Raw genomic sequence first — 26493 nt, forward strand, 5'->3', positions numbered from 1 at the left:
TGCGTGACAGAGGGTAAATAATGCACAAAGCAAAACCGCACTGTAGGGTGGCAATTGCTTTTTTGCAGGATGGGAACAAAACAGTGGGGTTCAGCTTGAAGAATGCAGTTGATTCATTGTTATGGAGGCAGATGATAAATCGGCGTAGCTTGGATGGCCAACAGTTTGGGAACTAGGTCGGCACTTAAAATTTTATTTTTGGTAGTCATCCTCTGCACAGACAATAACACAGATGTCAAGAAGTACAACTTGTCATTGTATTTAGTGCAGTGTTGTGTAGGAAACTTTACTTGAAGTCTTGAAGGTCTAAGCATTATATTGTTATTTGTTCATTTCTTTGCATATTATTAAGTTTAATTACTTACTTTATATATAATCTACTAGTTGGTCAGCTGCTGAGAATATATATTTTGACAAAATACTCCAGCTCAAAAAGTTCTGAAACAAAAACAAGGGAGAGCTTTTATATCATGTAGCCTCAAAATCATTGCTTTCAAAAAGGAGAACATACATGTTTAGACTGTATTACATATTTATAGAAAACCGTCTTACAGAAAACGTTCACGTTATATACAGGTTGCTCACTATATACAAGGTATGTAATATACTTTTGTAATGGTATTCTATATTGTATATTGTTTTTGATAGAGTAGAAAAGAAGTTGTTCTCATTATACTCAGTCATGCATGTTTTGCTCAAGGTGCATGCTACGTTTTAAGAATGACAGTATATGCTGCATTTTAACATGGCAGACACCCATTTTCTCTCACACACCAAAAGCCAGTTTGCTTTAAAAGTCTGGTGGTACAGTTACTCTGAAGGAAATCGGTATCATTAGCTCAATTACAAATAAGCATTGGTAGATGTGTATTAACAAAGCCAGTTTCCAAATTTCTGTTTACTCTGCCAATTCAGCAATTCTGTAGCATTTGGACATTTTGGCCACTGCTCATGGCAATCTGCATGATGTTTCAAGTGCAGGAGTTGAAAAGGCTATGGTATCCACAATAAAATAGTCCACCACTTGAATAGTGCCCACTTAGGGGACTTGGTGGTATGGCTTCAGAACCAAAGAATGTTCCCTTAATAAAGCAAGTAGCTGTTCTATGTCTAGTATTGTAAACCCCCACCCCAACCCAAACCTACCTCAACTCTTTCTAGGAGGTCAGTATGTATACCTGGCTTAGATATTTAATAATTTCTTACCCAATCAATGCAGTGGGTGCAGTCCTATGTTGCCGTATATGGATGATACTTATGTATATCATCCATAACTGTAAAAGACTCAAAAGTCCTAATACTAAAAGAAAACAATTCAAAATAAATATTTTGACTAGAAGGATTTCTCAGTGTCTTCAAAATATTTTTCTGTATGAAATATTTTCATTAGTGATACATGCACGTCACATTTTTTTTAAAATTTAGAGTGCCTAATTATTTTACCCCTGATTATCTCCCCATATGTCCAATTATTTTTTTCCCTCGCCGCAGCAATTTTCCACACAGCTCAGAAGAACGAAAGGTTCAGTGGGTGTCCGATCACCAGATCAAACCAGCTTCCTTTTACACTAGGGACTGTAGAGTGGATGTCAGAGAGCTACTGGGCTCTGGAGGACAAAGGCCAGGCCAGCAAGTGTCTTCCTCAGCTCACTAGGTGCCCGGCCAGTATAGTCCGCTTTTAGCTTGATGAGGAGAAACAGTCACTGTCGGTTTTGCCTCCCTAGCCCGTGGGAGCACCAGTGCCAACGCAACGTTCCCTCTAGAATCACCACCAAAAAACATGTGACTTCACAAAGCCAGGACGCGAACCTGTGCTCCCTTGACTGCATGACTCATCCTGCACACCAGGCAGCTGTGCTTTTACCAGGTGAGCCACTAAGGGACCCCATGCATGACACATTCTTGCAGTTGTAAAAATTAGTTACTTAAATATTCATCCATTTCAACAAAGGTTTTTTTTTTTTTTTTTTTTGCATATTCAAGCATATTCAGTTCAAGTCATGCCAGTCTGTCTTGTGCACTACAGGAAGAGGTAAAGGGACAAATGTCATGTCAGACTGCATGCTTTTACTGCCTGGTAAACTGGCTGCTGTCTGACAAAGTGCCTGCTACTTTTGGCACAGCCATTGCCTGACTTTTCAGCTGCAGCACCTCTGCCTTCTCTTGCACGAAGCTCTAATTCTTTTCCATTATTTTTCAGGCTGGAGAAAGAGGCTGCTGTCTGCTGCCGCAGCGACGACGTGAAGGCCTTGACCTTCCAGGCCCAACATCGTGAGCAAGAGCTGATACAGAAGATGCAGCAAATGGAGGCTCAGCATGAGAAGAGCGGTAGGTGGTCGACAGTTCAGCCATGCCAAGCCACCTTGCTCTCAGAGCTGGGGCCCACACCTCACTGAGAAATGACATCAGGAACACCTGTAACCTTTGGCTGGCCAAAGGGAGCAGATGCTCACTACACTGGAGGTTCTGAATTACATATTAGTTAGCATTTAAAAGAGAAAATGGGAAGCGCTGCCTAGTGTCTGTTGATTTCAGAATGCTGCTCTCACATCTGTTGCGCCATCTGGATTATGAGTTTATTTACCTGTGTTCGAGAAACTTAAAGTGAGCTGATGCCAGAACAGTGAGAAAAACAAAGGGCTTCTTTTTGGCTGGGTTTTGTGGGCACACATGTTGTCTAAAGAGAAGTGGCATCAGAAGCACAGCGGGAAATACACCAGGCTTAAGGAATTAGCCCTTTAATACCACAGAGCATTTCCTTCTCTAAGCATATAATGGCCACTCTGACAGACTAATGAGATTTTTTTTTTTAAGCAGCCAAGTTTTTAATAGTTATTTAAGACAGGATTGCCTCTAGATGATGATAACTTTTTTTCTGTTTGTTTTTGTTCACAGTTTTTTATTCTTTGTGGGTTTTTTTTTCACTGGCCAACACACACTTTGCCATGTTCAAAAGAGCTGAAACTAATTGGGATTCATTCTCACAACTTTTTCACAGCCCTTTATTTTGTCATCATGTAGAAATGCACTAGAACAGTAGATCACTAATCAGATCCCTGTAGCTTGCTTATCATACCGATATCCTGTAGTGGTAGTTAGCTCATTAATTTGCATATGCTGTGTTAAAAAACGTGTGTTGTTGTTGTGTTTTTTGAAGAAGGGTAACAATGCAGCACTTATTTTTCTTTTCTTTCAATATTAATATATTTAATTTTCGTTTGGTCCCCTAAATTGTTTAAAGACACCTGTCAGTAGCAGAGTATATTTAAAAATATATATCTAATAATCCGAAGAATGATTTTATTAACATCTTTGAAGAAATTCCTTGGCTTTTTATTGAATAAATGATTGCTTCATACATTTGCAGACAAATACTGGCACTTTACACTTACTATAAGATAAAATAAAGAAAACATATTAAATACTTTAGTGAACATTAGCCACTAATATGACAAAGGCCAAAACACACAATTTACGGTAGTTTAAGAAACAATCTTTATAAAAATAAAAAAGCACCAAAGCAATTTCAAGTATTTGTTTATGACAAAAGTTTTGCCACTCCTGCTTTCGTTTTGGTGTCTTCATTTTTCATTTATTGTGGCATTCAGAATTTTATGATAATTCTTAACCAGTATGTTTCATCTTGGTGAAATCTGTCTTGCATATTTCCTTCAGTTCAGACAGATTGGATACACAATGCTTGGCTTCAGTTTTTTTCAGATGAGTCCAAAGCATGTCTGTTGGATTGAGATCTGGTGATTGCGAAGGCCATTCCAGAACTTTTGTCATCGTTTACTTCAAGAATTTAGGAGTTGAACTAGCCGTATGCTTTGGGTCATTGTCGTGTTGGAAGATAAACTGTCTGCCAATCAGCCTACGAGCAGATGGTATCATTGTACTTTGTAGAATGTTTTGATACATGGCTGTGTTCGATCTTCAATCACATGAATGCCTCTGGAATTGCTAAAACACCTCCTTATCATGATGGAACCACCTCCATGTTTAACTGTAGGTACAAGGTTTTATTCACTGAAGGCTGTCCCTTTTTTCTCCACACATACTGTTGTACATTTTTGGGGGAAATTCTTTGGACTAGAGAATATTGTTGAAGAATGCTTCAGCTTCCTGATCATATTTCTAGGCTTATTTAAGATGGTTTGTTTTATGAATAATCTTTAAAAGCGGTTTACAGTGAGGTCTACATGAATACACCTCTTCTGTGTTCTTTGTCCTTCGTACAGTTCTTTCATGTACTCTTATGCCTGATACTTCTAAATCTTACTCTGATTGCGGATTTTGGTATTCCTTATTTCTTTGATACTGTTTTGTAGCTATGTCCTTATTGTAGTTTGACCACCATCTGCTGTGTTTCTAAAATGTTCATCTTCAACAGATGTTGGAAAGAATTACTTATTTTTTCTGACTTTATAATGCAGCTTAGTTAGTGTTTAATGGTTTTCAATCAGTGGATATATTTTATATTATATATCAGTTCTATTACATTTTTTACAGACTTATTGTCTTATGAACACATTTTTAAATTGCTTAAGTGTTTTAAGTTTTTTATTTTTATCATATATTGTGTACTTTGATCTTTGTCATGTTAATTAGTGGCTAATATTCATTAAATGCTTGCATTTAACATGTTTTCTAGAATGATCTTGTATTGAGTGTACAGTGCCAATACTTTTTTTTGTGGCTGTATTTACTGTATATAGTTCAAATAACATTGGTTACATTAACAACAAAAATGGAGGCAGCACGCTATGATTGTCACACATCATAGGAGCACCCCATTAATTATAATCATAATCTAATTTATTGTATCAGAGTTGTGCATATCCCTAAACTTAAACTAAACATTCTCTTCAAAAAATGTGAAGATTCAGGTTTTTTAATTGCGGTGTCCCATACTGATTGGACACTAATGTCATGTTTCCCATAAGTTGATATTGCTTGGGAGTATTTTTTTTTAATGAAATTAGTACAGTTAATAATAATCATGTTCCATTAAAAAAATAAATTGTTAGTAAAAATATATAATATTCCCTGGATCACTAGTGAAATAAAAGGCTTGTTAGAAGCTTGTGACCAATGTTGGGCTAGAGCACGAAAAACAACATCCAAACACGATTGTCCACAGTTTCGTACTTTAAGAAATAAGTGTACAAATTTAATCAAGAAAACTAAATCTGATTATTTCCTGAGACAAACTACCGATAATATAAATGGCCTATGTAAATTCTGGAAACTTGTGAAAAAAATACAATGCATTCATCTTTCAGCTCTCCCTCATCAGGTTACATTTAATGACTGTAGTTATACTGGGAGTACAGATATTATTGATTTTTTAATAAGCATTGGGCCAGTCAGGCATTTGAAAACTTTGTAACACATTTGTCAACGGATTTGCTTGGTGCCAATACTCAGTCACACATTGATTCTACTTAGACCAACTAAAGGAGGATATGACTACAGCTAAATTTTATTTTTGTATTATTAAAACAAAGGTGGTGCTTAAATTACTAGTGAACCTTGATCAAAAAGTCTGCTGGACCAGATAATCTGGAGCCACACTTCTTAAAGATAGCAGCTAGGATTATTGCACAACCACTAACTGAACAATTTAATCTTTCTCTAATCACCAATTCAATTCCATCAATTTGGAAATCAGCATACATTGTCACAGTTTTTAAGGGAGGTAAACACTCAGATTTTAATAATTACAGACCTATATCTGTCCTACCAGTTATTGCTAAAATATTTAAGAGGTTAGTAAGTATTTATTTATTTTTTTTTAAACACAGAATAATATCTTGGTAGGACATCAATCTGGATTTTGGTCAAAACATAGTACCCACACTGCTGTTCTTAAATCTATCAATGACATATCAATCTCTTTGTATGATGGGAAATGTGCTGGTGCTTTATTACTAGGCTTTTGATTCAGTTGATCATACTGTTCCCTGTAGAAAATTAAGTGGCCTGAGAATTAGTGACAGGGTTGTGGATTAGTTCAAGGACTACTTAACAAATCGAACACAAGCAATAAGTGCACAGGGTTTCCTCGTGGTTCAATACTTGGACCAATACTATTTACTTTGTGTATAAATGATTTGGGATGTAACTTGGGTACTGTAAATTCAAGCATACATCAATACGCAGATGATACTATTCTATATACAACTGGATATTCCATACAGGCTGTTCAGACAGATCTCCAGAGTGTATTTGATACTGCGCAAAAACAACTACTCCAAGATTACTGCTAAAACTACTAAGATTCAAACCATGTTATTTTGTTCTAACAGGAAGAAAATTAGTAATCAGATCTGGACTATTACTATTTTGGATGGTGAATTACTTAAGAAAATTTCCTCCTATAAATACTTAGGTATATGGATCAATGAGCATCTTACATTTAATTATCACATTGATAAACTGCTTTTAAAAATAGGACCTAAACTAGGTTTCCTTTTGAGGAATAAGAAGTTTTTTTTTTTTTTTTTTTTTTTTTTTCTCTCAGGCTGGCAGATTAAAGTTAGTGACTGTTACTATTTACCTGTTTTGGACTATGGAGATTTTATCTATCAGTTTGCTTCCAAGCAGTCTTTGCAAAAATTGGATGTAATATATACAAACTAATACCTAAGTTTACTTTCGTTTTAGTTTTGTTTTCCTCTCTCACTCCTGTTGTCTCCTCTAGAACATCCACCTCGAATGCAGAGAACTGCAAGCTTTTATGCTGGTGACCATCTCCCGTCCAGAAACAAGTTAATCAATTAATTAAATCGGGAGATGGCCACCTTCTGCACGTGTTTTCAATACTGCCAAACAATAACAAAAACTGCCAAACAATTTCAAAAACCTGACTTTTTATAAACATAAGTAAATCACCAAACAATAACAACCACATTTATAAATCATACATATATATATATATATCTATATATATATATATATATATATATATATATATATATATATATATATATATATATATATATATGATGACACACACACACACACAAAAATAATTCAAAAATTTAAAAAATAATTATATACAAAAAAGCCATTATATTGCTCTGAATGCAGGGAGAGACAGCATACCAGCAGGGGCAGTGGCGTGGGCGTGGCCCCTCTGTGTGTGTGTACCTTTATTTTACAGCAAGACTTTACAATGTGTAACACGTTAAAATAGAAAAATATCCCAGGAGTAAAGAATAAGTTGTGTAGGATTTACTTTACCCCAGTGAATAACTACAAAACAAAGGATGCCAAATAGCAGTTCAAGTTAAATGTTGTTTTGTTTATTCTCAAAATAAATTGACATTACATTTTATTTATTTATTTATTTTTCATTCCTTGCCATTTCTGTTTCTTCACAGTAAACAGTTTCCATAAAGTAATAACACAATGTTTTGGTTCTCGTTTATTACATTCCACAGAGCAGAAAGTCGCAACAAAAAATATATAATATATACAATCTATATAAAAATCTCTACACAGCATGTGGTACTGTTTAAGCAAGGCATTTCAGAATAACGTGCTTGCCTTTTTTCCGTCCCATGAGATTCTGACACTCTAAAACAGCACAAAGCATTTTTATCCCAGGTGGCTTTCCATAGAGATCACGCATAATCTGGTTGTTTACTTTTTGCTGTCTAGAACTTTTAAATAAGAACATAAGAAACGAGGGGCCATCTTGCCCGTTTGGTTGTTAGCAGCTTATTGATCCCAGAATCTCATCAAGCAGCTTCTTGAAGAATCCCAGGGTGCCAGATTCAACAACATTACTCGGGAGTTGGTTCCAGACATTTTTAATGCCTTTTAGAATTTTGAAGACTGAATTGATTCAATTATTTTAGCCTGTCTGCATATGACATGCCTTTTATTTATTTATTTTATTTTAATATTATTGCTTGTGCAGAAATAATAGTTCATAATTGCAAGGAGAAAATAAAAAGGAAAATAAACATTGTTAATAAAACTACAAAGAAGCAGGGTCTCATAGTCTCTGCTAGCCTGCGAGGCATGATATGCACTGACAATTTTCTATTCCCTCAGTATACTTTCATGAGGTCACCCCGTCCCCCTGCCTCCCTCTCTCTCACTCTATCACTCTCTCTCTCTCTCTCTCTCGCTCTCGCTCTCACTCTCTCTTTCTCTGTGCATACTTTTGCTCCCTGGATTATTCCAGGTCTCCGGCCAGAGTTTCTGCTCGGGCTTAACAAAGGAATAGTAGAGCGTAATTTTTATGAGGTTGACCGTCCCCTCAAGACCAGCCCCTCAACACATCAAAGAGATTCCTGCGACATGACTGACAGGCGGGTCAAACAGGGCTTCTGACCCTCCCCTGCAGGATCACGCATGCGCCCAATAGCCAGCACAGATCTCCCCTGTCATAGGGAGAAATATGAAAAAAATATTTTCAGTTGTGTATATCTCCAAACTTTATTTAAATCATAAATCGGTCATAAATGTATCTTATATTTTGGCAGATTTACACAGTCATTGGTTTGTCCGATGATCTGTATAAGGCTGTAGAACTAAATTATACTCCTCCCTTTACTCTCCTCAATTTTCCTAGTTTTTCATGTTTTCTTACAGACAGGTGAGTTTCCTGTAGAAAGCAAACTCAGAACCATACGTACCTGTTCTTTATATACTATAATAAAGTGTGTATAAACCTTGCGCATAGTCCCGCATGATATGCAAATGAATCATTTAGCTTGCTTTATTTGTGCAAATAATTAAAATAATTAACATAGTAAATGGAGAGAGTGGTGTGGCTTCCCCCTGCCGCGTGGTAATTCTGATCATTTACTACCGTTTAGTGCACGAGGCCCTAAGAATGTACTTTTGACAATCGTGGAGAAGCCACGATTGTAGTGTCTGCCCTTTCCCAGATTGATTTTTTTTTTTTTTTTTTTTTTTTTTTTTTTTTTTTTTTTTACAGAGTTTTATTGGCCCTTGCATTACATGTTTTGATGTAGTGCGATAATAATTTCTTAACATGAGATTTGCTGCGGAATTACAGAAGATAAGTAAAGCCCCTTTCACACTAGCATGCTCTACCAGGGTCGGGACCTACCCGGGTCAGGTCCTGGTGTCATGTGGGTGCCAGAATTCATTGTAAACAAGCCATGTTAGTGTTGGTAGTATATTTATGCTCACTGGTTTTTTTGTGAAGAATAGAATGGAATATGTTTATGATAAAGCATTTTATTTAGTAGAAGTTAAGACCTAATTTCCCTAATACAGCAGTGCATTTAACGAGTATACCCTCCAACAAGGGAAAGATGAATAACAACTCGGCTGGCTCAATTATTGAGCACGTTTCACCCAAGCCAGACCTGTTACTCGCAAAATTTCTTGTTATCCCTGCACAGATAATCAAAAACGTTATCTTCAAATAGAAGATTTTAATGAGCAATCCCTCCCTAAATATTATCAATATGCCTACACAGAACGACTGGGTGCTATATTGTTCTCTATTTTACCACTAAAAATGTGTTTCTGCTACAAGTCTGGTAGAACATTGTCCCTGACTCTGCTGTCCCCATTGAAGAAACTGCTGCACGTATGAAACGACTTGATCAATATTTTGAATACATTTTTCAAGGGCGATTGTATATTCAGGGATACCAGTAAGCAAAAGTGGTTGTCGGGTAAAATGGGCAACAAATACCACACCCCCTCTAGAGGACGGTTGTATACAATATGAAATATGTAAAATTCTATAGAAACGTTCTAATCTGATGTTTCCTTTCCCTATTTATAGTTAACGAACTGGAAGCATTGTTAGATTCCCAAAATACTTTGATAGGAAAACTGAAGGACGAGTGCCGAATCCTGGGTACAAAGCTGGAACATGTGACAGAGAAGAACAGGCGAGTAGAAATATTATTATTATTATTATTATTATTATTATTATTATTATTATTATTATTATTATATACGTTCTCTGCAGCACAATACATATCCATGGCGACAGCGACATAATGGAAACCCCAGTATATATGTACATCCATCCATATGCCACATTTAGTTTTTACAATCAAACCAAGGCTTCGATTCTGACCTATGACTCCCTGTTTTACAAGTCAAAAATCCAAGAAGACCATTCTAAATATCATATAAATGGCTGTTTTTTAATTAACTAAATGGCAGTCAGTCTTTATCATCCAAATGTGATACAGCTGGACATTTTATACAAATGTTGCATGCACAAAACACTGTACACTGAACTAATATAATTAGAGTGGACAAGTGCTGTTTAATTGCTGCTGTTATTCTGTGCTGTACTCTTAAATGTCAAGTGTGTCTAGTAATATAACCAATTAAAACATTATTTTTTTTTATGACAAGGCATAAAATGTACTATATATAGTAGCACACTAGGCTAGTTATAGCATGCCTTCCTAACATGCAAGCTTAGTTAGCCCAGGTAGTACCCTCCTTGTTCAACTGTGAATGTGGCAAATACATGCATGTGTTATAAAGATCTCATAAGACTGAACTATCTCAAGTTATTTCAAATCACAAACATACACAAAACATAATAAATGACAATTAAAATAGCCAATATTTAAATAGTTTAATTAGTCATATCAATTATTTAACAGGGGAAAAAGAAAAATAAGCCACCTCTATTTTAATACGTTTGGGTTGTGTGTGTTTCCATGTAGTTTTCTTTTAGCCTGAGAAATACTCATTCGAAATGCAAACAACCTAATTAATATTCAAATACTGAAGAGTATATTTAAACGTCTGTGTCTGGGTTCCAGTTTGTCCTTGTGCGACATACTGATCTCGTGCAGCTTTCTTAAACTGGGCTTTTAGTGTAGTCTGCCTCCAAAAAATAAATAAATAAATAAAAAGCACGAAAAAAACCCAGAAGTAGCGTTACACAAATAATATTAAAAAAAGCAACATTCCATAAGAAAGCACTGTGGATTATTTGCTGAACATTTTTGACTGCATATACAGTATATTTATTATAAACCAATGATAACAAAAGTGTGATAAAAAATCTGTGCTTTGCAAAGGGCTTTGTTTATTTATTTATTTATTTATTTGTGTATGTATTGCAAAGGGCTGCTCTTTCATTTGTAGTTGCTTCAGTATTTTGTATAATGTTGCCTATAAAATAACCAAACTATAAAGCACTATCATTTTTTCAATGGCAATAATTTGAAACATAAAAAAAAATACTGAATGAAGAGATCTCTAGACCCCTCGTACTGTATTCTTATATTTTTTTCTATTTGGTCAAAGAGCCTTTCTGTGATAACAAAGATAACAAAGGATTGCTTGGTGGTATGGCTTTTATGTATAGTAGAAAGTTATGCTAGGATTTTGAGTGCTGAAGTCTTGTAAGTATAATATACGACTTTGGGCCATTTTTGGTCAATTGTATGGCTTTTTAGCATGAGAAAACATTTTACTCACCTTAAAGCCGTACAGTGTTTTAGACGCACACTTCCTATAGTACGTGGAACATGTGTGGTGTGTGCTACTATCTCACATAAATAATGACTGTGGAGAGAGTGACGACTTTCTAAGCTGCATGGATCCCCAGCCAGTGTGTGCTGGTTTTGAGCTTTGAAAATCTGGTCACCTTAATTATTAATTATAGTGTACATGGTGAACTTTTCTTTTTCTATATTGCAGAGTTTAACATTCTGTAATAAATAGGACTGTAAATGTTTAATTATATGATGTTGTATTCACATTTGAACAGTTTTTCACAGAGAAAGGCAGGGATACACTGTTCAAAGAAGTAAGTTTTCAAAAAGAATGAGTGACAGTAAATGCAAGAGAAGTTAATGAAAACAGATAAATTCCATCAAACCCTTAAAACTCAGTAAGCATATTTAATTATCTTAGTAAAGGTACTTTTAATTGTTTTAAAGGCGAGGCGTCGCCGCTGTGACTCCACAAGCTACTTCTACGCCCTATTCTTAGGTGTGACATCACTGTTTATGCGCCACCAGTCTGCCTCTGCAGTATACTGTTATATGATATAGTATACTGCAAGTTTGTTTAACATTTAAATGTCCAAACTGCATGTATCCAGGTAAAGAGGAAATCTTGTGCCAAACAAGACCTTTAGTAAACAGTTTAATGCATAATCTTTAACTGCCCATTTCTTCAAGATGTTTTGATTCACGAAAAAACACTAATAGTTTGTACTATTTAGGTCAGAAGTTGGCCAGCTTTCCCAGGAGAACATGTACCTCCATGATACTGTGGAGAAACTGCAGTCTCGCAGCGACAGGATGGAAGAGCAGTGTATTCAGCATGGGCGGATGCACGAGAGAATGAAACAAAGGTAAGCACTATTGTGTTTTAAAGTAAAAAATCCCCTTGTACAATTTGTAATAAGGCTCTGTCACATTTGTTTTTAATAAATTGGTGCATGATGTATTATATAATGAGACAAGAGTTATTACAAATTGTGATTATGAACAATCAATAAAGTTTAAGAGCCCCCTTTTCTTTTTTACAATTAATATCGCATTATACAGAAAGAAGCTACTGTAGAGGCTATTTAGAATATAGATATTTCTGAATGTTTTCTGTGCTTTATTGAGAGGTTTGCTATTTTGGATAAGGCCCCCACCACTGCTTCACGCTAGTGAGATTCACTGTTGAGTTTTTGTCACTTTTCTCCAGCTTGTTCAAGTCAGTTGCATTTATTGGATATAAACGAAAGGGATCAATAGCAATTTCTACCTACTGCTGTATGTGGGGTATAATGCCTGTGAAAGCGATAACAGGGAGGTACACTGTCAGTAGGGAGGCATTTATTCATACATTTTAAACAAGGTTTTCATTTTCTACTTGCAATACCTGATAAAACACAGCAAAAACCAAAGGTGCTTCTCTGTACAAACTTGATTTATGTCTAGAGCCGAGGTGATGATATATGGTGTACATTTCATATATGTTCAGAAAGAAAACTAAAAAGATTCAGAGTAGACACTGTTTATAGGAAGGTTTTTTTCTTCTTGAATTGTGAGGTAGTGTCCAGTTGCATCCGAAGCACCTGGTTCACACTAACATGTGGCTGAGTGAGTGATGAGAGTCTAGGAAGCGTTAGTGCTCACAATTCAGATATGAGGACACAATGGTCATTTCTAACACTTCAAGTAGTTTAGTAAGAAATCCTTAACATGGGAGACACTGTATAAAAAGATGCTTTGTTTCTTAATTCTCCACCAGTTAATCCAATCCGTTCAAAAACTCTTTCAGTAACAAGCTATAAGTCATATGTAATCCATCATTGAAAAAAAAAAAAACAGCTACAGCAAATTTATTTTTTTTCTCAGTGACCCCCACCATGTTTCTTCTTTGCTTGTAATACACTTTTGTTTCGTGGGAGTGTGTGGGTGTGTCTCTCTGAACTTGTTATAAAGATTCTGTTAAAAACAGACATCCTACTATCCAAAATTAACACTACATATTGTTAAACACCTACTTTTAAAAACAATCTGCCTGAAAAAAAAAATCCCAAAACTATAATAATAAAATGCAATTTAAAGTACTATCTAGTAAACCCCCAGATATGTTACTGGAAATGCAGCAGAATTTTGTATTTAGATGTAAATGTAGACCAATAAATAATTATACTGCAGGTATTAGGGTAATTATTTATGTTTATCAGCATTTAAAGTACAAATAAAAATGAATTTTTATCTTTCTTTTACCTTGTTATGATTAAATCATTCTGAACAGTTCAGGGTTCTAATGCACCGAAATTGTGATTTTTATTATTTTTCTATATTGTTCAATCTAACTGTCTGCTCTTGTTTGCTTTCTGGATTTGAGAAATCATGTGATATTTTGCCCTTTCAAAGTATAGCACTCCATGCAAAAGTAATTTAAAGTGTACAAAATAGCATAATAATGAACTCACTTTTTACAGTGAAATTATGTAATGAACAGACTGGGTTCTTTGTTGAAACCTCATGGAACCTGTTTATTGTAAAACAACTTTACCCCATAAATGTAATAAAAGGCAGAAAGCAAATGCTGGAAAGAAAACATATTTAATGTCTTAAACTATTGTCTACCTAATTATTTAAGCAACATATCTTTTAATACAGAACCTAAAAAAAAAAAAAAATCCTATCTTCAGTAAACATATAGGGTTAGATCTACTTTGATGGGCGCAAACATGCTTCAGTTTGCATTTTCATTGCAACAGTTTGCAAATTATTCATTGAGAAAATATGTTAGTAAAAAAAGCCGCAATATACTAATTTAAATATTTGTTGCGTCTTTTTGGCGAGATCTGTAGCATACATTGCGAGAGTTGTGCAAAATTGTTCAAATAAATAGCAGGTGTTGAGTTGTGGTTTGCTGCAGCAGAGAGTGCCCAAAGGATAATGTTTATACATGCAAGGGCGCAGGAATCAAAGTAAACATTGTTTTTGTTAAATGTAAACCTCACCTGTACAATGCATTCTGTTCCATCTTAATTTTACATATTTTAATACTGTGTGTGTTTGTATGTGTCTATATATATATATATATATATATATATATATATATAATATATATATATATATATATATATATATATATATATATATATATGGATGCCTATTTTACTGCGGATCGCGTGAAAGATTTTACTTCTTTTTAAATCATGCTGCTGCATTGTACGCATTGGTGTACAATGTGAATAAAAGATTAATTTAAATTGAAACTAAGTGATTTCAGGTTTTTTTTTTATTTTTTTTATTTAATTTTAATTATTATTATTTTTAACTTGGCCAACTTAGTAGCCTAGGCAATTAACACACAATAGATTATGGTCCTATACAGATCCTCAGAATGAGCTGGAGGGGTTAGGATTTTTTTTGTTGTTGTTTTTTTTTTTTACAACATATATGTTGCTGTAAGGCTACTTAAACACACAGGCTAAATGTGGCTGTGAGTTCACCTTTTGCTCTTAATACGGTTTGTATACACACACAGTTCAGTTCCGAAAGGCAGCAACAATCGCACTAGTTAATTTTGTTCGGAACAAGTATCAAGTGCATTTTTTAATTCAGTTTGGTTAGTTAATGCGCACTAACTGTGTGTGTATTACAACCGCACTAACACAACCACAGATGGTGCTCAGTGGATTTCTGCGCAACTAATGATGTCATTGTCTATCAGACATTTCTGTGTGATAAACATGAGCCAAGTTGATTTTGTAATATTGATGAATGGTAAATTCATAACAATAGTAAATAGTGCATACATATAATACATTTTTTTTTTTTTTTTTTTTTTTGTATTTTTGGTTTTACAACTTAAATAAAACAATATGGGACAATTTGTATCCCTAAAGGGAACAGTGTGACCACCACTTGTTTTTTCCACCGATACCAAATGTCTCATCTGGGTGTTTTTGTACTCCAGGACATGTCTCAGTAAATGACAAAGACACATATACGACTCCTTAGACATGCGTACATTTTTTATTCAGTCATTTGGAAACCACTCAAGTAGTTCCCACCAGCCTTTTGGTCTGAAGATCTCCTAAATATTTCGATCTACGGTCATGGTACTGCAGTTCGTCACCACTGTATTTAGCAGTGCAGAAAAAGCAAAACAATGTTGCCGCTGGTTTTGCAGAGAAGAGCATAGCTGTGCTTGACGAGCTCTCGATCGGTTACTTACTGTACTTTCTTCCAAAAGCATAAACAAAAACACAGCCTCCATGCTATCAAACAAAACCTCACGATCGACGTGTAAAGTCCGAGTTCAGTGGTTTGCTTAAACAGGGAGTGCACTCACTTCAGCAATGAAAGGTGTGTGTGCACAACAAACAACCACAGCGAGTGCCATTTGTAAATACTGTTGTCGAGCCAACTGCAGTGTGTGTAAGTAGCCTGACAGGTGTATTTTGTGTGCTTCTTAAAAATAAACACATAAAACAGAGCCCTAAATATAGGACAGGGTTAGTGTTGCTGTCTGTCCGGGTTTGACCCGAATAGTCCAGGAATTGGCATCTGCGTCCAGGTTGCAAGAATTAACAAGCCTGGAAGCCCAGATGCCCTAGTATCCATAAGAAACACCCACCTTCCTTTAACATTTTGTTTGACATTCATTAGTTGCTTAACGGATTTCCACTATTAGAAATGTACTGCTTAGTACTGATCTGTACATTCTACTTTGTGTTATTTATTTATTTTCTTATCTTATTGGAAGTTTTGAATAATGCTTGGGACAATGAACACGAACACATTCACGTGATGTTAAGAATCCAATAGTACTGAGCTGATGTGTGATTCAAAACTCGCTGGATTTTTAGGTCTGAAGATCCTTCACCCTGAACTTGAAAATCGAAGCGAATAATCCAAGTGTAATAATCCAATAATTAAATCCGGGACGAGTGGCTTGACTCTTAGATGTATATATTAATTTGTTTAAAAAATGTTTAACCTGGAATAAATATGGAATAAATAAGTCTATTTTATGTTGAATTCCATGGAGGTATTGTATTACTTCTTAAAAATAAGAAGAAGTGATCTGAACACTGTTATATTTGTACTGTATTATATTTTTTAAATTTCCTACCGATACAGTAAATGTGTGTGTTTTAAACCCAAATACCCAATGAGTACTCACACACTTACAAAAATAAAATAATATAGAAAGATTAAGAGTAAGACCAAATACATATAAAGTATGAACTAACAGAGTGTTTCTGAGGTGCTACGCAGTAAACTTATAAGTTAATGAACTAGTGAACTGCACTGGCATGCATTACTTTATAGTATCCACTATGGCTTGCAAGTTCGATTACTAAAAATATCAACAGCACACTGTGTATACTACATGATTCTTGGATTTGTACCGAGATCTGGCGGTATTGGTTGAACTTTATTGCTGCACAGTTTTGATAGACCTAGGCTGTCTGAGAAATATGTCCGGGTGGAAAAGGTGGCAACCATAGACAGGGTGAGGTGTGACACAAGCTGACATGGCACCACAAGAGGGCATAGCAGTTGCCCAACAGTGCCAGAATCAGATCTGTCATTAAGGGAATGTTCACACGTACTTAACTGTTCTGATCAGTAACAAGTACGCTTCCACATTCTACTCTACTATCAGTATGTGTTGAAAGTGTTTGAATACAAATTGACTTATCAGTGCATATTTATATATTTTTTAATATCTGTATTTTAATGTTTTTGCATATTGTTGTCCTATAAATAGGAGTCCACAGTATACTAGTTTAGGAAAACCAAGCGAGGACAAAGACAGGAGACCAATAAGTACTGACTCAATTTATAATTTTAAATACGTGTGTTTTGTTTCAAACCCTGCTTTATTTATAACATGAAATATAGAGCGAGCAGCCTTGTATAACATCTCTTAATATAGTATATGATATGGAATACTGTAACCCAGTGTACTGCACACCTTGTTTATAACAGGCAATTCATAGAAACACAGAAAAAAGGAATACACTGTACTCTGGTTACAGGTAACGTGTTAGATTATAAATAACTTGTTAAAGTTAGAAAGATACCCTTTTGATCAAAGAGTGCTCATTAAATGTGAGGCACAATGGGACTGGCTGTTGTCATTCAGGCTTGTGCCTCTTTCAATCAAAGACTGCCATTTTTTCTGTTTTGGGTACTGATGTTAACTTTGTGTTCTGCAAAAAGTGCATGAACAGCAGTTGAAATGACTGCAGGCTGACCAGCTGCTGTAGCTCATGTGGTAAACTGCTCCTGAAAATGTGGTGCTGATGTAGATCCCTAAAAAGAAGGAAATGTTTTAGATGTAAATATAGAGTGAAATTTACAAAGAATAGATATTAAATAAATTGTGTCACAAATTGTAAGGTCATCTTTTCTGAACAACAACAGATTCAATGTGCTGTTTCATTACAAGTGTGAGCAATCTGTGAACATTCATCTTCAGCCTTTTTATTTGGGTTTTGGCAGACTATTAGACCAAAAAGACCATTGTACTAACATCTCACTGGTAATTTAATGGACAGGCATTTTAAAAATGTATCTTCAAAAGATGTGTTTACTTGAGTAAAGGTTTGATCAATTTGTGCCTTACTGGGATTAGCCACACCAGGGAGCATTTTACAACACGTGTGAATTGTCTTGAGTTCCATCAGCCACGTATCCTTAGTTACTCTGGGGTTACCCTTCTTCTTGGTGCTGTAAAATGCTCCAGTAAATCCAGCTGTGACTGGCAGGGTACAGCTTGATCCCTAAATCTCTTTAAATTCATTCAGAATTTACAGATACAATATATAGCATATATTATATATATATAATATATATATATATATATATATATATATAATATATATATATATAATATATATATAATACTGCCTAGTCTTTTTATGATTGTTTGCAATCATTGTAAGCAATCATTTACAATATTGTTAGTATTTTTTTTTTTTTTTTTTTTTTTTTTTAAATATATACAGGTACACCAGTTCAGGAGCAGCGCTGCTTTTGTACTATAGTTGCCATCTAGTGTACAGGTATTACTATTTGTGGCAATAACTGGATCTTAATTCTGTTAAGACACACTGGATGATCTAGTCTGGGTTGCAGATAAATCTGTAAATCTGTGTTTAACAGATTAAACATTTAAGCCTTCTGCATACAAGGAAAATTTTTTTCAATGAATAAGTAGACTTGAGTTATAGCTGTATTTCAATTTTTTTATTTTATTTTGCGTTGGTTTCCAAATATAATATCCATATTATAATTGTTGTGCATCATGGTACTAAGTAATGCAAGTTACTGTATTGTAATCGGTGCATGATCCTCATAAAACCGAATAGTTTCAAGTAAATGTCTAATAAATAATACGTTGTTTCAAAACCTATCTACAAATTATCCTCAAACAAATATTGGTGACAGATAATGCAGAAGTACGAGGGGAGGTTTTGTTCCTCCTCAGTTCCTGGCTTACTAAATATCTATGAACAGACAATTGTCCTTTTCAAATGAAAGCAAAGTTTAATGGTTAAAATGCAGTGGTACCCTAAACGGTTCTCCTTTTTTTTTTTTTTTTTTTTTTTTTCTTAAATGTAGAATCCTGTCTAGTGTTAACAAGAGATCTGAGTGGGCTAAGTGGTAATTAAATACTCAATTAGTCTCAATACTTTTTGACGGTTATTATACCCTTGTGCACATTTAAAAATAATAATTCCAAGAGTATCTCTTTGTAGTCTGTAATGAGTACATTTGGGTACATCTACTATTTTAATACTGCACAGGAAATTTGGTAAAACTAACAATCTGTTTTATTACTCACAGCCTAAGCTGGCAAGGAGCTGAGACTGCTTGGCCCCAATTAATTTTATTACAGTAATAAATTAAATATACATAACTGACAATTTGTTACTAAGGTGTACTTTTGTTCTTATATTTATACTGTACAATGAGTAGCAATAAAAACAATATGTAAGCATAAGTCGTGACACAAAGGCCATTATCATTCATTTGGTTGCAATAACGGTCTATATTGCCTGATGTGGAGGATCTTAGTGCTTTTATACTTAATGTTACAGCATAATTAATCATCAATTATATTTGTTTTAACTGTATGTATTTTTTTATGTATCCTTCCACATAAGCACTCTGAAATGAACATTCTACAAAATATAGTCCTCCATTATAGCAATGTTGCCTGTGAGCTTCTCTATAAAATAAATGTATAAAACAGCGTTTGCTAATTTTTGCCATTGTTACCAATTTTATATTTTTCTAATGGCCTGTAAGTACACCAGATATATTTATCGTTCACATTGGTTGGATCTTGTCCAGTTCATGCATAAAAATAGAAAGCTGGTGGATTCTTCAGACATTTCATTGTATATTTCTGCAGTGGCTTGATAAGGCAGTTTGGGTCATTGGGGCACTCATTCATTTAATGAACATGTCTTGATATGTTGTAGATAAAACATTAACCCTTTTACAAAGCTCCTACGCATTTTATTGCAGTACAGACGTAGTGCACTGGGGCAGCACCTCAGTTGGTGCCTTCCACTTTCAAAGAACGATTTACAGTGAAAGATGGTGTTTTTAGAAGCACATATTGTACAACCAAGTCAGCGATTTGCTATTTTAACGAAACAGTGCAGTTTTTGTTTGAATTATGTTATTTTAATATAATAAATAAATAAATAAATAGAAACTATTGAAACTCAAAGTTAGCATGCACAATAAATTTTTTGTTGTTTGTTTCAGAATCTATAGATTAGATTAAAACTGATTAATAAAATGAATTTAGATTTTTTTTTTTGTTCTGTTTAATGTACTGTAGAGCCCTATTGTGTTATTTTGCTTTTGGTTCAAAAAAGGTTGTACAGGTTTACGCTCAAATATGATCGGGCGATATTGCAGCTTATGTACTGCGCAATAAATTCAGCACTCCTTATTTATGTTTTATATACTATCGTAGAGCATATAGGAACTAAATATAAAATGGTCCTTAGAGAGGTAGCTTTTCTATAGGTGATGGTAGATTACTTTAAAATCAACCCAAGTTCTGCATGCTAACAGGAGTCAGATGTGCTTTGCAAAGTTCTGCACTTAAAACCCCAGGGGCTTGTTTTGTTGTAAAATTTGTGTTTTGTGAGCCCCCCCCCCCAGTAAAAAGCTTAAGGCAAGAAGCTTGCGAACATTTAATCTGTAAAGGGAATAAGGGTAAGGTGTATGTGATAATGAACAGGTGCAAATAGGTTGTATATACATGCAAATAAGTAGCCACCTTTTCTTTCTGATGAACTATAAATGGTGGTGCAACCTGTTCTGTGAACTGCTGCTACGTACATTGCAGAGCACAAGAAACACGCAGAAGCAACTTTATGTATTTCTTTGCTGCAGAAATAAAGCCAATCATCACAGGAGTTTTAAGACAGAATGATGTGCATGTGATATCTTATCAGGTGGACTTCAGCAAACTTCCAGTAAATAGGTTCAACAATAGGCAATATGCAAAATTTAGTAGAAGGTATAGTTAACATGCAGCGAAACTGATTTTGTGTTTAATAAACTCAAATGTACCTAATTAGTTTAGCCTTGTAAAATATTAACATTTTTTAAATTCTATTCAGTCAGCTTGGTAGTTCTATAAATTAAACCTATTTTGGGTTACAGTATGAAATCCCCCTCTACATTGAAGGTCTATCTGGCAGCTATTTCAGCTTGTCATGTTAAAATTGACTCCCCGGGAGCTCACTTCCTGACATAGCAATTTTTAAAAGGAGCTTGGCGGCTTCGGACGCCTATGAAGGATATTGTTCCTCGCTGGATGCCTAACGTGGTGCTTGAAGCACTCGTGAAGCCTCCATTTGAGCCCTTGCATTCAGCTGAACTGAAATTTGTATCACTTAAAGCGGCTTTCTTGCTTGCAATCACCTCTGCAAAGCGGGTGGGTGAGATGCAGGCCTATTTCATTTTTCATCTTCATCTCAGCATTTCATGTCAACCAGTCTGTTTAATTGGAAGCTTTCCATCCACCAGCTTTCCAGTCTGACAGAGAGCGGCAGCTCCATACACTCTGTCCAGTGTGGGCACTAGCGTATTATGTTGAAAGAACGAAAAGTTGGAGTTTGAACAGTTTTCTGTCTGTGAACTACCATGGTCAAGCCTTGTCTGAACAGAGGCTGTCCAAATGGATAGCAGATGCAGTCAGGACTGCCTATGAGCAAGCCGACTTTCCCCCTCCAGAGAAGCTCACTGCCCATTCCACCAGGAACATGGCAACTTTGTGCGCTTTATTCAAGGGTGCGTCTGTCAAGGACATTTGCAATGCAGCAGTGTGGGCTACTCCCCATACCTTTACTAGGTTCTACAGACTGAAGGTCGTGGATCCTCAAAACCCTAGCTTTGGAACTAGAGTGTTAGGGGCGGCTTCCAAGTCAACCCTTACAACACACAGGCATAGAGGTGAGTTTCTCCCCTAATTTTTTAGCCCTAGCTACTTGTTACTGGGTTTCCGAATGGGAACGAACAAGGCAGCCTCAGCTCAGCCTTGTAGCATTCCAGGCATGCAGCTATCTTACCCTTACAATGGCTTGGGTATACTGATCCATTCGGAAATAGCTACATTTCGTACTTGAAAGGGAATGTTAGGTTATTATCATAACCCTGGTTCCCTGAAAGAGAAATGTAACCAATAATCTTCAAGGTCGCTGCATCCATGTTGACCATGCTTGTAGGAAAATGACTCTTTCTGTGCGTGCAGTCTTTTTATGCCCTCAGGGGGAGGCTCGGCTGCTTTGATATATTCAGGTTTCGGGTCTTTAGGAGGTAAAACCCATTCGTTAATGGTTAAATTTCTATTTCGGTGAACCAGGCTTATGATAACAGCCTAACGTTCTTTTAAATTAAAAATGCTGTATTGTACATTTTTATGATTGATTGATTTATTTATTTATTTATTTATTTATTTATTTATTTTTTGGTGAAAGGATTTGCCTTTGGTCTTTTTTTATTTATGACTTATAATACACATGCTTTGTGGATACCTATAAGATACTGTTTACTAAAATGTTTTAGTAGTGTTATTGCAGAAACAGGAACACCAACATAATATGTTACCGCAGTAAAAGCGTAGCAAAGTTTTATAAAGCATAGTGAATGCAAGGTAAAGTACAGGTAAGCATTTAAAGCCCACAGGGATTGTAAAGCATATTAAAAGCATAGGAAATCATAATAAACTATGGCAATAAATGTATAGTGTAACCAAGGGAAAAGCATGTAAAAACTGTAAAATTTCTGTGCAGATTTACAGTGGTTATTTTCAGAGGATAAACATACATTTGAGTATACATTGAAGTGTCATGTTTAGGAAATTTGAAAACCTGTTATAAAGAAAGAATAATTAAAAAAAACAGTATGATAAGCAGACTTTTCAATAGATTTGTCGAACACCTTCTGAATGCCGTCAAATTAAAAATTCCAAATCTGTTCAATTTCTCCACATACTGTATAACAATAAGAACAATGTTTATTATATTAGTAGAGTTACTGTGTAGAAGTACCTAATAAAACAGTTTTATAAGATTACTGGAAAAAGTAGATAAAATCCAATAATAACTCAATTTAAACAAATAATTGTTTTTCTTCTTCTTCTCCGCAATACCTAACCAGCCCTCCCACCACCACCACCACCACCAAAGAGGCATTTTTTAACATGTTAAACATCAGAGCATGGGGCTTGTATTATCTGTATTTCCTTTTTATTTGATAAATTGTTTAAAAAAAAAAAAATTGTAAACAGGCCATGACACAAAACAGCAAGCTGTCTAAATTTGTAAGTGAATATATTATTCAGTGATTGATGAATGTCTGTGTTAATTAACTACTGAATTAGGGCTTGTTATTCAGTTTTCACTTGTTGTTTCAACTGCATTTCTTTGTGTACATGTTCAATGGCATCCCTTTCGACTACTAACATGGTTAAAAAAACAAAAAAAAGATAAGATAACTTGACCCTTTAAGGAAAAAGTAATTTATAAGCAGATGTGCTGCTAAATCTACAGGCTTCTGCCAACCATATGGCAACTTAAAGAAAGATGGTTGGAGCGTCTGGATTAGCAGAGAGAAGGAATTGAGAGCCATGTGTTGTTTTGGTACAAACAGTTGTTTTAGCTCTCTGTAAAAAGGCTTCGGGAGATTGTGTAATGGAACAAATGGGACTGCAAGCCCAGTAACAGCCTTACCGCTGCTGGAAAGGCAACTGGCCCCAGGCGGGGACTGCTTCATCTGGCTTGCTTTTTTTTTTTTTTTTTTTTTTTTTTTTTTTGGTGAAACAAATGCAGGAAAACTTTGGATTTGTAAAAAATAAGATGGCATTTAGCTCTGACAGAGTGAGGAAGACAACTCGGATAGGATTTTGTCTGAAATTGTATCACATTCGTTTTTCTCTTTAATAGACAAAAATAAACACACCTCATTTCTTGGTGGCTTTTTTGCTCAGGAAGAAAGTATGTTAACATTGGCCCCCTTTTTTAACTGCGATTCAATTTTCAATATTAAATTCCAATCTCCTACTATAGCTGAAGGTATTTTTGGCCCACAGAGGGATTTATTTTCGAGAGGAGGTGTCCCTACAGCTCCTGGGGGTATTTAAACAAGTATAAGCAAAGTAAATACACTGAGTGTGCAAAACATTGGGAACACCTGCTCTTTCCATGAAATAGACTGACGAGGTGAATCCAGGTGAAAGCTGTGATCCCTTATTGATGTAACCTGTTAAATCCCCTTCAATCACTGTAGATGAAGGGGAGACAGGTTAAAGAAGGATTTTTAAGCCTTGACACAATTGAGACATCGATTGTGTATGTGTGCCAATCAGAGGGTAAATGGGCAAGACAAAAGATTTAAGTGCCTTTGAACGAGGTAGGGTAGAAGGTGACAAGCGCGCCAGTTTGAGTGTGTTAAGAACTGCAACGCTGCAGGGTTTTTCACGCTCAACAGTTTCCCGTGTGTATCAAGAATGGTTGACCACCCAAAGGACAACCAGCCAACGGCAGGCCAGTGGTCGAAAATGGCTGATTAATGAAAGAGGCCAAAGGAGGCTGACACAAATTGTGCAGAGCAACAGATGGGCTACAGTTAGTCAACTGACAGTCCAGTACAACACTGGTGCTGAAAGACCCATAAGAATGCACAACTCATCGTACCTTGACACGAATGGGGTATGGCAGCCTGTGACCTAACAGAGTTCCACTTCTTTCAGCAAAGCACAAGAAACTTCAGTTACAGTGGGCTAAGGGACGAAAATACTGGACACTGGAGGATTGGAAAAACATTGCCTGGTCTGATGAATCCCGGTTCCTGCTGGTTCACGCTGATGGGAGGACTAGGGTAAAACTACACAAGTACATGCATCCGTCATGCCGCGTGTCAACATTGCAGACTGGTGGTGGTGGTGTGATGGTGTGGGGGTGTGTTTTCATGGCACACATTGGGCCCCTTAATAAAAGTGGAACAACGTTTGAATGCCACAGGATATCTGAACATCATTGCCAATCAGGTGTATCCCTTCATGGCAGCAGTGTATCCATCTGCTAATGGATTTTTTCAGCAGGTTAATGCCCCATGCCACAAGGCTGGGATTGTCCAGGAATGGTTCCATGAACATGACCGTGAATTCAGCTTACTCCAATGGCCTATCCCGGCACCAGATCTCAATCCAATTGAGCATTTGTGGGATGAGATGGAACAAGCTTTTCAGAGTGGAGATCCACTACCAGCTAACTTGACACAATTGTGGGAAGCATTGGAGTCAACATAGGCCAGCATCCCTGTAGAACTCTTTTGACACCTTGTAGAGTCCATGCCCCGATGAATTGAGGCTGTTCTGAGGGCAAAAGGGGGTGTTTGGCAGAGCAAAGCTCTGCCCTTTTTAAATTGGCAGGGATGGGGTTAATTTCCCCTACCTGCCTGGGTTTATTATGTTCAGGTGGCTGGGGTTGATTAGTTGATTAGGTTAATTAACGATCAATCAGCACCCAGCCACCGGACATAAAAGGAGGCCTCTGCTTCTCATTTGGAGGAGGGAGTTGAGGAAGCAGGTTGGTGGTTTGTTGTGGTATTTTTTAAAGTTTTGAATCCAGTGAAGGCATTGCCCAGCCTGGAAACCTTTATTTTTGTGAATTTAGTTTTTTGTTTTATTTGTGTTTAAAGATTTTTTGTTTTGCCCTTGTTTTTTTTTTTTTTTGACTGTTTCTGGGCCTCTATCCACTTGCCAGCCTGCCACAGGGTGCAACTCAATATTAGGAAGGTGTTCCTAATGTTTTGTACACTCAGTGTGTGTGTGTGTGTGTGTGTGTGTATATATATATATATATATATATATATATAATATATATATATATATATATATATATAATATATATTCAGCGTTTGGGGAACTGAAAGTCTACACCCCCTTGAACTTTTTTCACATTTTGTTGTGTCAGTGCCTCAGAGTTTCATGCATTTAAATGAGGATTTTTTTCCACTTATCTACACACCATACTCCACACTGTTAAGGGGACAAAAAAGTTTTTATTGAGAAAAATATATATTTATATTAAAAATGCAAAACTGAAAGATCATAATTTCATAAGTCTGCACCCCCCTGAGTTAATACTTGATGGAAGCACCACTGGCAGCAATTACAGCTGTGAATCTGTTGGGATAGGTCTCTACCAACTTTGCACACCTAGATTTGGCAATATTTGACCATTCTTCTTTACAAAACTGTTCAAGCTCTGTCAAGTTTCTTGGGGAGCATAAATTTTCAATTAGATTTAGGTCAGGGCTCTGACTGGGCCACTCAAGGACATTTACCTTTTTGTTCCTTAACCACTCCAGTGTAGCTTTGGCTGTGTGTTTTGGGTCATTGTCATGCTGGAAGGTGAACTTCCATCCCAGTTTCAGCTTTCTTGCAGAGGGCATCAGGTTTTCCTCAAGGACTTCTCTATACTTTGCTCCATTCAGT

The 26493-nt window shown here is 35.9% G+C and overlaps 1 protein-coding gene across 2 annotated transcripts in view; it reads left to right on the forward strand.

The window, feature by feature from the left end:
* The window catches only part of LOC121316055 (serologically defined colon cancer antigen 8 homolog), a 147626-nt gene that overhangs the window by 71063 nt on the left and 50070 nt on the right, over positions 1-26493 (forward strand). For both annotated transcript variants that reach the window (XM_041250775.1, XM_041250774.1), the window contains exons 14-16: positions 2201-2328; positions 9785-9893; positions 12206-12337. In XM_041250775.1, coding sequence (XP_041106709.1) covers positions 2201-2328; positions 9785-9893; positions 12206-12337 — 369 coding nt within the window. The remainder of the gene's footprint in view (positions 1-2200; positions 2329-9784; positions 9894-12205; positions 12338-26493) is intronic.

This window comes from Polyodon spathula, chromosome 5 (genome assembly GCF_017654505.1).
Source record: "Polyodon spathula isolate WHYD16114869_AA chromosome 5, ASM1765450v1, whole genome shotgun sequence".
In the NCBI taxonomy this organism is placed as follows: Eukaryota; Metazoa; Chordata; class Actinopteri; order Acipenseriformes; family Polyodontidae; genus Polyodon; species Polyodon spathula.